Source organism: Apis laboriosa, unplaced genomic scaffold, assembly GCF_014066325.1.
Source record: "Apis laboriosa isolate Shangri-la unplaced genomic scaffold, ASM1406632v1 scaffold13_cov153, whole genome shotgun sequence".
NCBI lineage: Eukaryota > Metazoa > Arthropoda > Insecta > Hymenoptera > Apidae > Apis > Apis laboriosa.
The window spans coordinates 4,633,799-4,646,625 of NW_025221370.1; the positions used below are offsets into that span (position 1 = coordinate 4,633,799).

The 12,827-nt window shown below is 37.3% G+C and overlaps 1 protein-coding gene across 1 annotated transcript in view; it reads left to right on the plus strand.

Annotated features, from left to right (window-relative positions):
* The window catches only part of LOC122721056 (L-ascorbate oxidase-like), a 45,326-nt gene extending 35,262 nt beyond the window's left edge, over positions 1–10,064 (plus strand). The window contains exons 2-10 of the mRNA XM_043948274.1: positions 5,736–6,099; positions 6,242–6,526; positions 6,620–6,893; positions 7,654–7,858; positions 8,041–8,225; positions 8,668–8,863; positions 9,230–9,442; positions 9,568–9,798; positions 9,892–10,064. Coding sequence (XP_043804209.1) covers positions 5,736–6,099; positions 6,242–6,526; positions 6,620–6,893; positions 7,654–7,858; positions 8,041–8,225; positions 8,668–8,863; positions 9,230–9,442; positions 9,568–9,798; positions 9,892–10,064 — 2,126 coding nt within the window. The remainder of the gene's footprint in view (positions 1–5,735; positions 6,100–6,241; positions 6,527–6,619; positions 6,894–7,653; positions 7,859–8,040; positions 8,226–8,667; positions 8,864–9,229; positions 9,443–9,567; positions 9,799–9,891) is intronic.
* The last annotated feature ends 2,763 nt before the right edge of the window (positions 10,065–12,827 follow it).

The window sequence follows — 12,827 nt, forward strand, 5'->3', positions numbered from 1 at the left end:
CGTTGCGGATTATACAGTGAAAGTAGTTGCGACGTCATTTTTGACAAGCCATTCGTCCATTTCTAACGATAAGTAGAATTTACATTACTGCCATTTTAAAGACCACATGTGTACACTCGGGAAAGAAAGTTAATTTAAAAATAAAATTAACCCTAAAATGATTTTGATGAAAATTTATAATTGATTGTATATTTTTTTGGCGGAAAATCTCTTCGAAATCAATAATCCTTTTCCTCGAGTTTTAAATATAATTTTGTCACATTAATAAAATCGATCAATTTTATATTACTATTACAAAATTATATCGAAAGAAGGATATTGAAATTTAAAGAGTTAAATTTGTGCTCGCATAAAATATAGAAGACTTTCTTACTCCGATTGTGATGACTTTGAAGTTTCTTTAACGCGTTCTACTTGTTTCTCCCTTACAAAGTCCACTGTTTTCGAATTATTTCCAAATGCGAATCGAGCAAATGTGAATTTGTTGTACGCTTTCTACTCTTACCCCCTCGTAAATCTATTGGTCACTCATCGCCTTTTGTAATACGGAACGCAACAAACGATAATTAGTGGATATTATTTGTAGGGTGGACTTTCGTGGAATTATAGTATTTTTAGAGTTGCCTCAAGATCCGAGCCCGACAATTCGCAAGTTATTGTAACGCAGATCCTGTTTAATTTGTGTTTTATGTTTTCCCTCCTCAATTAAATTTCGTTGCTAATGGTTTCTTAACTGCGCAACAATAGGCTTGCATCAAAATAGCAAATCGTCGAAGACATGTGTGAATCGGATGATGTATATATTCAACGCGAAATTTTCACATTGACCACGATGTAAATTCGACGATTTATCGTCTCTATGACAGCTGTGAATTCTAATTTGCATTCTTTTCTTCTTTTAGGTTAGGTAATAAAATAGTTTACGAAACTGCCGCTGAATAACGGAGAAACGAAGAAAAAACTTCACTTATGCTTTTATCTAGTTTATGGATTCTTTTTTAGTCGATCGGAAACACGTTGCTGATTCAAGATATACGTAAAATATCGTTGAGACAGAATTCCTTTTTCAATCAATCGAGTCGTATTTTGTTTTATCGACCGTCGGTTGATTCGGTACCAATCGGTAACAAGTACTTCGTCATGTACATGCTTAAGCTAAGGAAAGCAATGATTAAATACGATAATTATCGAATATTGCGTTTCGATATCCAGGGCTCTCGCAATCCGGAAACGGTTCGATTTACGAGGCTTCGAAATCGAGGGGAAATTGTTCCAACTTTATTAAAGAGATCAATCGCCATAGAGAAATTTCACTGACAATTGCGGAGACAATTTTGCCCAGAACTCGGAAACGTTGCAAAACATTCGATCGAACTACATTTCTTCGAACTACGATTTGCATACACTTTCGAAGAAATGTCAGCGTGAATATATCTGGAGAAATGCGGGAAATGATGTGAATTTTATACTACGATCTAACAGGAAATGATCGAAAATACGTTTGTTTTATTAACGCAAGTAATGATTGGTTAAGAATTGGATAAGAATAATTTTTATACTTAATATATTCCAGAAGAATGAAATAACGAAATTTCGACTTTTATATATTACATATGCGCAAATAAAAAATTTGTACGAATCGAGTTTTTGAATTTGAAATATAAAAGAAAATTTCATCCACGAGCTCGGGTTGAACCTTGCTTAATGTAAATTGAAGAAAGAGAGAAAGTCTTAAGAACAGATCTTAGAAAATATTGCATGGAAATTATGCGACTAAAGTTATGTTTCACTTCCTCAATAAAATGGAGTCCAGTTGTAAACTGGAATTGCATTTTGTAACACGGAATAGTTTTATGTTACTTCGCGTTTTAAATTAAATTTCCTCTATTTTATATCGTTCTTGAAAAAGAAGACATATTCGTGCCACATCTCCATCGAGCACTTCTCATACATACTCATAGTTTCGTTTGAATATTGAAATCGTCTCCCAAGGTGTACCAGTTAAACCGAAATTATTATTTTCTCCGGTGAATATTCAAACAACAGTTTGCCGTAGAAGTCACGATGGATACAGTTTAGACGAATGGCGGGTTTCAAAGAGCTTTGTGTGCTCGGGATTCTCGAAGAGCTTTGTAGGTTTGCTCGACGGTTTGATCTGGCGAAAAAATTCGCATACCAAGCGAACGGCATAATTCATCCGCGGAGAAATTTTTACGTCACGATGTCTGTTCGGTGCAGGGTCGTAAATAATGCACGCCTATGCCAGTCGCGGACGAGGCCGACCGCCTGGCGTGCGACCGGATAGAACGCTGAATTACAATACTATAACCCTTTTAAGCGCTGGTGTCCATATTTGTGCAGGGTGGTTAAATATCGAAAAGTCGTTCCTGAGTCGGTTCGTTGTTAGCTTCTATATCGCGAAGGGATCGCGTCGATCTTGAATTTTATTGGTCAACTTGATTTATGAAAATAACTGGGGAAAAAAGAAAGAAAGAAAGAAAGAAAGAAAGAAAAAAAAACCAAATTATTTATTGCTCCAACTTATTATCGCTGTAAAGATTATAATTTTGAACGGGTATCGTTCGCGAATATCGCGCGTGAATGAACAATACGAACATTACGATGAATCATGAAATACGTGCGACTGAAAATGGAAAATTATTAATTATTTACCACGCGAGCGGATGTACAAATTATGATTGATATTGCGAATAAATTAATATTGTTATTACGAATATTATTCCGAAAAATTAAAAATAAACGATTTAATTAATTTCATAATTTGAAAATTTCGATGTTTCTGAATGTATGTCAAAGTAAATTGTAAAAAAAGAAAATAAAAAATATTTGTACAAAATAATTAACACGAAGAATCTAATTTTCACCGGATAAAATACATGTGTATATGTACATCAACTTTTTCAAGTATCCAATTAAGTTTCATAGACCAATATTTCATCTTCCCCATCGCAATAAAGTTACACGAAAACGATCGGATTTTTATCGTAATTTTCACGCTGCGTGGTGAAGCGAACGAATACGGCGAAGCAAAGCGCGCTACGTGGGTTTCTGATTTTTATTGGATATACGTTACCCTAGATCAACGTTCTACTGGAATCTATAGTACGGAATCGCGCGGCACGCCGCGCAATCCAAAGTTCCTTAAGATTTTTTTAACGATCCCGTGATTTTTTTCGCGCGACAAAACCGGTTCGTATAGCATCGTTCGTGATTTTCTTTTTTTATTTTTTAAATCGAAATAATTCGTGGAACAAATATCCATTTCACGTTTATTCGAATTCTACTTCATCGAATTTTTATGACATCGTGTTATAATCAACGATAATAAATTTTCTTCGAACTATGGAACGCGTAACGGTGATGAAATTTTTAGAAAAATAAACAAATATTTACTCGATATGTTTTTTTTTTCTTTAAATCGAATTAAATAAAAATTTTCGATAATAATAATACTGTGGAATTGGAGGAATGATCGTCCAAACGAATAAATCGAAATAAAAGGAGAATATAGTGTGGAAGAGGAAACAAATTTAAGAGGACAATAATTTTATACATTTTTATACTTGCAATAAAATAACGAGTGATGCATTGTTATAATAAAACACTTGAAACAAATGTAAACTTTTCAATTCTTATATTATGTAGTAAAATTTTATCAAAATTTGTTATTCCTCCAATATGCTTAAATATACATACGTAACGTACCTGAAGAGAATAATGCAACCACTGATTTCTTAAATATGCGGAATAGAATTATAAATCTCGCATAAACTCGTGTTTCGACCGTTCTCGTTCGACGACGAAAGCATACTAAACGCGCGACCTTAATAACGCTCGAATATATATTAGAAAAACAATCCATTCGATACGGGTAGAAATTTCAACGATTTATCGTTAATATTCCATAAATTGTTTCATCGGTCAGTATCAATGTTACTCTACTTAATATTTTTCATTTTTTAAAAAGTATCGTATTTTTTAAAATTTTTAGAATCTTTTTAAAAAATTTTTAAATTTTCTCTAGTTGCTTATTGATATTAATATAAATAAATATAGCAATAAATAATCGCCGAAGATTAATCAAGTAATTTTTTAACGAATAATAATAATAATAATAATAATAATAACAAATATAACTTTGCATTATACAAATATATTTTACTGTTCTATATTTTACTGTTCTATATTATATCGTTTATTTTTTTCTTTTTAATCGATGCACGATGTGTTTTAATTATTCGTATCACGAGCGTTAATTGGGCATCGCCTACGCTTTAATCATTAAAAAAAAAAAAAAAAGAAAGAAAATTTGCAAATCCGAGGCAAAAGTTCCATAATTGGATTTTCGAGTGGCCATGAGTCGTGGCATCTCCAGTGAAAACAACTCGCGAAATTCACTCGAGCGTCGCGATAATTAAAGGGAAAATACAGCTCGAGTTGGCGCGGTGCTAACATCAAATTAATCGTAACTCGTTCTCGATTCTGAGGCCGCGAATCTGACAAATCGTAACTTGATTGTAACCCGTCATAATTAATGCTTTAATCGCACTTTCTGCCCAGTAATTATCGAATTATGATCGCGATTCGATTTCGAGATCTTCGCGAATCTTCTTCCTCTTTTCCTTCCTCTTTTCGTCTTCGTTCGATCGAACCCGAAGATGATGCACACTTTCTTTATTGCGCAACGAAATAGTCGATCGTCTAGGGTCACGGTGAAGATAACCCGACGATAACATCCACCTTGACTCTCGAGACTTGACTTTCGTGCCCAAGAGTAATTTCTCCCTTGGTTCGCATACTTTTCGCTCTCTCGCCTACCTTCGCGGCACGTATGAGTGGATATCGAGTGCAAGCATACGCGTGATATACGATCAAGTTTCTTCTTCTTCTTCTTCTTCTTCCTTTTTTTCGAACTACGAATGTTAAAAAAGTCGGTAGCGCGCTTTAATCGCGGCTATTTTCCCTTATAAACGGAGAATTAACTTTTACACGCGCCACGAGAAACGAGGCGGGAGAGAACCTTTCGAATTTTTTGCGAGTCGTTACTTTCTTCGTGTGCCACGCTCGTTTCATCTATCGTCGTAGTAATGGTAACGTTGAAATTATTATACGTTGTGTCTAATGTAGTGTTGTATTGGTATTGTGTAATGACTATTATACTTTTATCGTTTATAGTTATGAAGTGCCGTAACGTTGAAACGTGTATTTACCCGTTATAAATGGTAATAGGTGTATCGTTTGTACCATGTTAATTACCTACATCTGCTACACTGTACATTATACTCAATTTATCGTGGAGTTTCTTGCGTGCGGCTCGTTGTAAAAAAATGTAACCACCGCGTCACCTGTTGGCTATCTTTTTCTGCTGCACTATCTCTTTTTTGCATCAAGAAACCTTTGACTTTATTTCCTATAAAAGTAGTTTTATCTACGTCTTATATATTCTTGGATCCATTCCAGTGAAATATTATTTCTTCTTCCCTTGTTTCGATTCATAAAAGTTCGAGGCGTATTATATACAATTGAATCAATCCTTCCAAATTCAAAACTCTGTCGAATTTTTACTTCTTTCGATATTCCAAATATTCGATATCCAATTCTATCCCATCTAAAAATAATTTCGAATAAAAATATATATATATATATATATTCTTAAAATTTATCTTAAATTTAAAGGAGCAATCACAATAACGATTTATCACCTTTAATTACAGACGTGGTCTCCGACCAGACACCAGCGTCATCCTTCTGGACACCCACTATTAAGACGGGCAACATCTTCACCGACGATACCACCAACTTCTTCCCCTCGAGTCATGGCCTGGTGCAAAGTCATCCGCCGACCGGTAACGTGTTTCGAAGTGGTTTCGGCGGGATCGACAATCTTGGCAGTCGGGGGGTGACTGTCAGACCACCAAGGACGAGACCCCTCGATTACAGCGAGCGATCCACGGCTGAATTGCGCCGAAATCCGGCGCTTTCCTCGCCGGACGAGTGTGCCAGAGCTTGCCGCGAGAACGAACCACCTAGGATATGCTATTACCATTTCACCCTCGAGTATTACACCGTCCTTGGGGCGTGAGTTCTTATTAATCATTCGACGAAATAAACTTATTGCCAAATAATGGATTACTTATGAATGAACGAAAGCGAAATTTTTATGAGTAAAGAGTAAATAGATTCGATTTTCTATGAGTTTCTATGATCAATGATTTTGCAGCGCGTGCCAAATTTGCACCCCTAACGCCACTAACGTGGTCTGGAGCGATTGTCAATGCGTGTTGGCAGATGGAGTGGAACGGGGTATTTTGACAGCGAACAGGATGATACCTGGGCCCAGTATCCAAGTCTGTCAAGGTGACAAAGTCGTGATCGACGTGGAGAATCACATCGAAGGTATGGAAGTTACCATTCATTGGCACGGCGTATGGCAGAGGGGCTCTCAATACTACGATGGCGTACCATTCGTGACACAGTGCCCCATTCAAGAGGGTAGCACCTTCAGGTATTTAATTATCAATCCGTCCAACATTTCTCCAAATTTCTAAATCGAATCAACAAATTGTCTTTTATTATAAAATTTTTATTATAAAAATAGGTACCAATGGACTGCTGGAAACGAAGGTACGCACTTCTGGCACGCCCACACAGGATTGCAGAAAATGGACGGTCTGTACGGAAGCATAGTGATACGTCAACCGCCTAGCAAAGATCCTAACAGCAATCTTTACGACTACGATCTCACTACCCATGTCGTTCTCATCAGCGACTGGTTCCATGAGAACGCGGCTGAACGTTTCCCCGGCCGGCTGGCGGTTAACACTGGCCAAGCGCCTGAAAGCGTGTTGATAAACGGAAAAGGCCAATTCAGGGTATGCGATTCGAATTTTACGTTTACTCCCGTTTCTCCTCGTCCCAGACGAATAATCTAATAAATTAATCCGCAATATCTCTTCCTTTTATTCTTTCCTCGTACGTACAATTGAATGTGCATTTATCTCTCTGCACGAGGCAGTATATCATTATTTGTTCGCGTTTGAAATAAATTGGACGCGTACTTCTTTACTTGAGACGTAACGTCAGCTTGGTTATATATATATATGAAGTAATAAGTATATAAGATGAGGAAACTGTATTATTAAAAGTACCGCGTTATCCCAACCACCGTGACACGTTCAGATAAATGAAGTTCTACTCCGTAATAAATCTTGGTCATGGCGCCAGTAGCCACGTACATATACCACAAACGACGAAGTTTAGGAGTTGGTCGAAGTTGGTCGAAGCTCGATCCTATTCCACTTTCAAACGATTTATAGTACGCTGGTCAGATTACGTGCATCTAGTGAAAGTGCGTGTAGATTCTCAACACTGGCTATTAACTTAAAGATACGATGGATATCGATTTTACAGAATGAAAAAAGAATTTAAAAATACCAGACATTCTTGTATTCATAAAGAGTAAAGGATAAAGAAATGTTCGACTCTAATTTCGAATCATCTCGTCAGACCGCACACATAAAAATTTTCATTCGCCATACTTCATCTCAAATCAAATCTCGATTTAAATCTTTGATTTAAAGAGATGCTCGAATCGAAACAAATCTAATAAACGAGGCTCGTCTCTGTCCGCAGGATCCCAACACCGGTTTCATGACGAACACGCCACTCGAGGTGTTCACCATAACTCCCGGTCGTCGTTATCGTTTTCGACTGATCAACTCGTTTGGATCGGTTTGTCCATCCCAGATCACGTTCGAAGGTCATTCCCTCACCATAATCGCGACCGACGGAGAGGCGGTGCAACCAGTCACAGTGGACACGATCATCTCGTTCTCTGGTAAAGAACGTTTTTCTTCAGCTTCTAAGCTTTTTTTTTTTTAAACATTCATCAAGATCGACGAGAAAAGGAAGGGGAGGCATGTCTTCCTCCATTCTCGGCATCAATCAATACAATTGCGCGTCGGTAAAATATCGCCTCGATATCTTAAAGTTAACGATGTTTTACCCTCTGATTTACAGGAGAAAGATACGACTTCGTGATAAACGCGGATCAACCGGTAGGCGCGTATTGGATCCAAGTTCGTTCACTGGGAGAATGTGGTATACCTCGTGCTCAACAGTTAGGTATATTGAGATATGCTCGTGGTCCGTACCAACCGACCACCACTGCGCCCACTTACGATTTTGGCCTTCCGCAGGGTGTTGTAAGTATAGTACAGTTGCGAGACGTTTTCCACCGTTTCAATATTTAGTAGCGGTAATTCCTTAAAGAAAGAACCGCGCCTTCGTTGAAACGCTTTCGCTTAATTGCTGGAATTCTTTGAATACGGTAGTTTAACCGAATTAGAAGAGTATCATTAACTGGATCGCGTATTTTCATCATTTTCTGCCAATCCTAAATTTTCTTTTTTTTTTTTTCCTTATTTTCAAGTCAATTGCAATTTTTAAAGAGATATTAAAAACAGATTTTGGAAATTAGAAGAATTAATTTCTATAATCTATATATAATAATGTATGAATCTTTTATAACGTATTAAGTTGTAAGAGTTAATAGGAATAAGGTATATTGTGGATAACGCAGAAATCGGTGAACTCTATATTACCAATAGTTGATAAAATCACAAAATTTCACTTACTTGTGCACAGGTATTGAATCCACTGGACGCGATCTGCAATCGTCAACGCGAGGACGCGATTTGCGTGAGCCAATTGAAGAATGCTCGTCAAATTGACCAAGGAATTCTCCAGCAGCGTCCAGACGTGAAGATATTCCTGCCATTCCGTTTCCTCTTCTACAGGCCAGAAGAAGTCTTCCAGCCGCAAACCTATAATCGATTCTTGGGTAAGCGATCTATTTCAAAATTACAGGTCATCTCTGTGGAGAGACACTGCCACGTAATCTCTCGCAAAGGATAGCTTCTTTTTACGCCACGATATGTCGCAAGCATACATTATCATTGAATCCATTAACCCTTCACCTCGTAACGTTTTCGTCACAAGCTTGATAAAGCGCGTAATTGAAAAATAATGCGAAGGATATCGACGATTTTAAATTAGTTTTCTTTAACTTTTATTTTGTATATCGTTGAAATTTGAAACGTTTTTCGATTAAATTCTAAGGCAAACGGGTTGAAATGGTAATTGAAACTCGTTCAAATCGAAACTTATATATCACGATTCGTGTCATTTCACCTTGTCTTCTCCACAGTCGCACCGACCGGAGATCACGTAATCTCTCTCGTCGATGAAATCTCGTTCACATTTCCGCCGGCGCCTCCGCTTTCGCAAATCGACGACATCCCGCCCGAACAGTTTTGCAATGGCGATAACAGGCCAGCCGACTGTGGCGCCAACTGCATGTGCACCCATCAGGTCGACATCCCGCACAACGCGGTCGTCGAAGTGGTCCTCGTCGACGAAGGTAAACCTGAAAAATGAGATTAACAGCGTCAGTAAAAAAAAAAAAAAAAAAAAAAGAATAAACTCATTATTATTTTCACATATTATTATTCCCACTCTTTGACCCGTCTTTTGAATTTCTTCCAGTCCAACAGCCGAATCTGTCTCATCCATTCCATTTACACGGATACGCTTTCAACGTGATCGGTATTGGCCGTTCCCCGGACAAAAATGTGAAAAAGATCAATCTGAAACACGCGTTGGATCTTGATAAGAGAGGTCTGCTCAACCGACAGTTCAATCTGCCACCTGCCAAGGACACCATCGCCGTACCTAATAATGGCTACGTCATTTTCCGATTCCGCGCTGATAATCCCGGTAATCGTATCCTCCCGCGTTTCACCTCATCCCCCTCTGTTGTATAAATACATTGCAACGATGATTGACCAACCAACTCTTCTCGTTTTCCAGGATACTGGTTGTTCCACTGCCACTTCCTCTTCCACATATTGATCGGAATGAATTTGATACTTCACGTCGGGACCCACGCCGATCTTCCCCCAATACCGCCAAATTTCCCCAGATGCGGGGACCACTTACCGACCATCACGCCGCCATCGCTGTCGCTCGACTCGTTTCACTGATCCGTCCCGAAAAAAAAAAAAAGAGAAAAAGAGGAAAGCTGAAAGAAAAAAAAAAAAAGCTGTCCAAAGCATACAATTATCTCATATAGCGTATTCCTGTAAAGTAGTCACACAGTATGCTGTAGCGAATGCTATTTCGTTAATCTTCCTCTTCGTCGGGTCGGTTCGTACACGTGGTAGTGTTCTAAGTGAATGAAAAGAGAGAGAGAAAGAGAGAGAGAGAGAGAGAGAGAGAAGACGGAGAAACAAGATCGCGTGTAATAGCGCGAAGGAGTACATGAGAGTGAGTCGTGATCCTCGAAATACGAGGAGGGGCGAGGAGCGATCGAGATGCAAGACAGAGTTTTTAATCGGATGTAACGTATACACACACATGAGCCGATACCCGCTTTTGGTGCCGCAATAGCGATACGAAAATAGCCAACAGCCGATATTTATTATGTCCTAGATGCTTTATCCAGCCACTTTGCGCGATCGAACCTCCATTTTCCTCCAATTAAATGATTTCGCGGTGAACGGTCACGTGGTGACCGATCCCCGACACGCGAGCGTTGTATAAAAGGCCAAATATAGTTTGGCCGATAGTTGAAACGTAACTAACTAATCCGTAACAATTGTGTAAATAATGAGTAGAGGATAGTCGTGTTACACGTTTTAACGAGACGCATTAACGGTGGGTGTTGTGTTATTCGGGATTAAATTAGCGCGGGGAACATTAATTATTTCGCGGAGATTGAGAACGCGGAGGTGGAGACCTTTCACCGCGAGATGAATTCGATCAGATGGCGATCGTTAGGGAGACTCTGTTTAAGGAAACTTGATCCGGATTTCGATCCGGATGATCGTGGCTCGAGCTAACGAATTGCCGCGATATTAAAACGCTTCGCCGTATCGAAATCCAGGTTCCTAAAGTGGCCTTAGTTAGGAAGGAAATTATTCTCTGCCCCTAAAATGGGCCGTGTGGCTTGTCGTTCTTGTCCTTGTCAATAATTTCAAGTAGTGCAATTAGGGTTATATAAAGTGGAAGAAAGGTAACATTTAGATTATTGCCTGATATGAAAAATATATATAAGGAAAAAAAAAAAGGAAAAAAAAAATATATAAAAAATATTCGTAGAGGATTAGGATCGAGGAGGGTCGTCAATTGTTGTAGCCGAGGTTGTAGATCCAAGAGTAACTTTTTTTTTATTGGCTCGATCGAATTTTTTTTTTTTTTTTTTTGGAAACGATTTTTAATTTCCATTATTTATTTCGCTCAATGTTAAAATTTCTCTCGAAAGGTGCAAACCTCGCGCGATCGATTCTCTCTGTGAATCGATTCTATTAATTTTGAGCATGGAACTCGATCAACTCGAGCTCTCGCTTTTATCCCGAGCTATTCCTTCTGAATGACGATCGATGGTATTTTATCGTTACGTAAGTAACTTATAATACAGCTGACATTGTTTCGCTGTCGTAGATTTATACTCGTTATAGTTTATTCATGGTGCCTCAATTTTTACTCTTCTTTTTTCTTTTTTCTTTTTTTTTTTTTTTTTTCTTTTCTTTATTCTATCTCACGAGATTGGAGTATATATGTTGAAAACAGTTTACTCGTAACTCACAATTTACAATGTTTGATGTCCGTTGAGCGATCGTGGCTCGGCGCAGCTGCATCGTCGAGAATCGAGCGCGATAGATGCACGTGCACCACGTCACGATACCCTCGCCGTTTTGTAGATAAAATCCTTCTATTTCACTTCGCTAAATACACGAGACGGAATCACACATTAAAACACGAAATACTCGATCGTGGCGATGCCATCACGAGATGAGCTGACGAGATGCCTTTAAAAATGCATTGTTTAAAAGTCTAAAAAAAAAAAATTTCTTCGCAAAAATTATATTTTCGCGAATCGTATCGAATAATAAGTAAAAATTTTATCGAGAATTGAAAGACTTTTAAAAATTTTTAAATGGAAGTGTATATCGTGATCATAAAATATTTTTTTTTTTTTTTCGTATAAGAAATGTTCCTAATATTGGAGATACTTCGTGGAATTTATTTCTATTATATAATTTATGGAAGAATTATTTTTGTTTCTATCACGAGCAACTAAGAACACTCTCTTCTATTAAAAAATTAAAAAAAACGTATACTGCCAATCATCACTTTCAAAATCTTCTTCATGAAATCGTATATTTTAATTGGACAGGTTTAGATTTCCTCGAACAAAGTTTCCTCTTAATTATTATTATTTATCTTAAAATCGTTGATTATAAAAAAAAAAGAAGGTATTCATTGTCAGAATCAATTCGAAATGATTGTTCTTCTAACATTCCTTCATTGCATTGTTTTATCTTTTTTGTTACAAATTCTTTTTTCTCTCTTTTCTTTTTTTTTTTTTTTTTTAACTTATTTATATATTTTTTCGACGAAATAAATGTACAGTTAAAACACTTTTGTAAGAGTATTAATCGGCGAAGATTATTCGCTGAATTCGTTTATTTTTTTATAACATGTATAATAAAAACTGTATTTTATATTTAACCGAGAAGAATTACAAAGTCGAGCTTTGTAACGATTATTTATTAAAAAAATGCCTAAGAGATTCAACAATTATTATTGTCCACATGGAGAGATGAGTTTTCGTGTTTTTTGTACAGGTAGTATTTAAGCGAGTAACTCGCGTATATTCCGTTATCAGATATACATAGATGTACATTTAATAATAAATTTGTTTTTAAAACTCTCTCTCTCTTCACTTCCTTCCTGGAAAACCT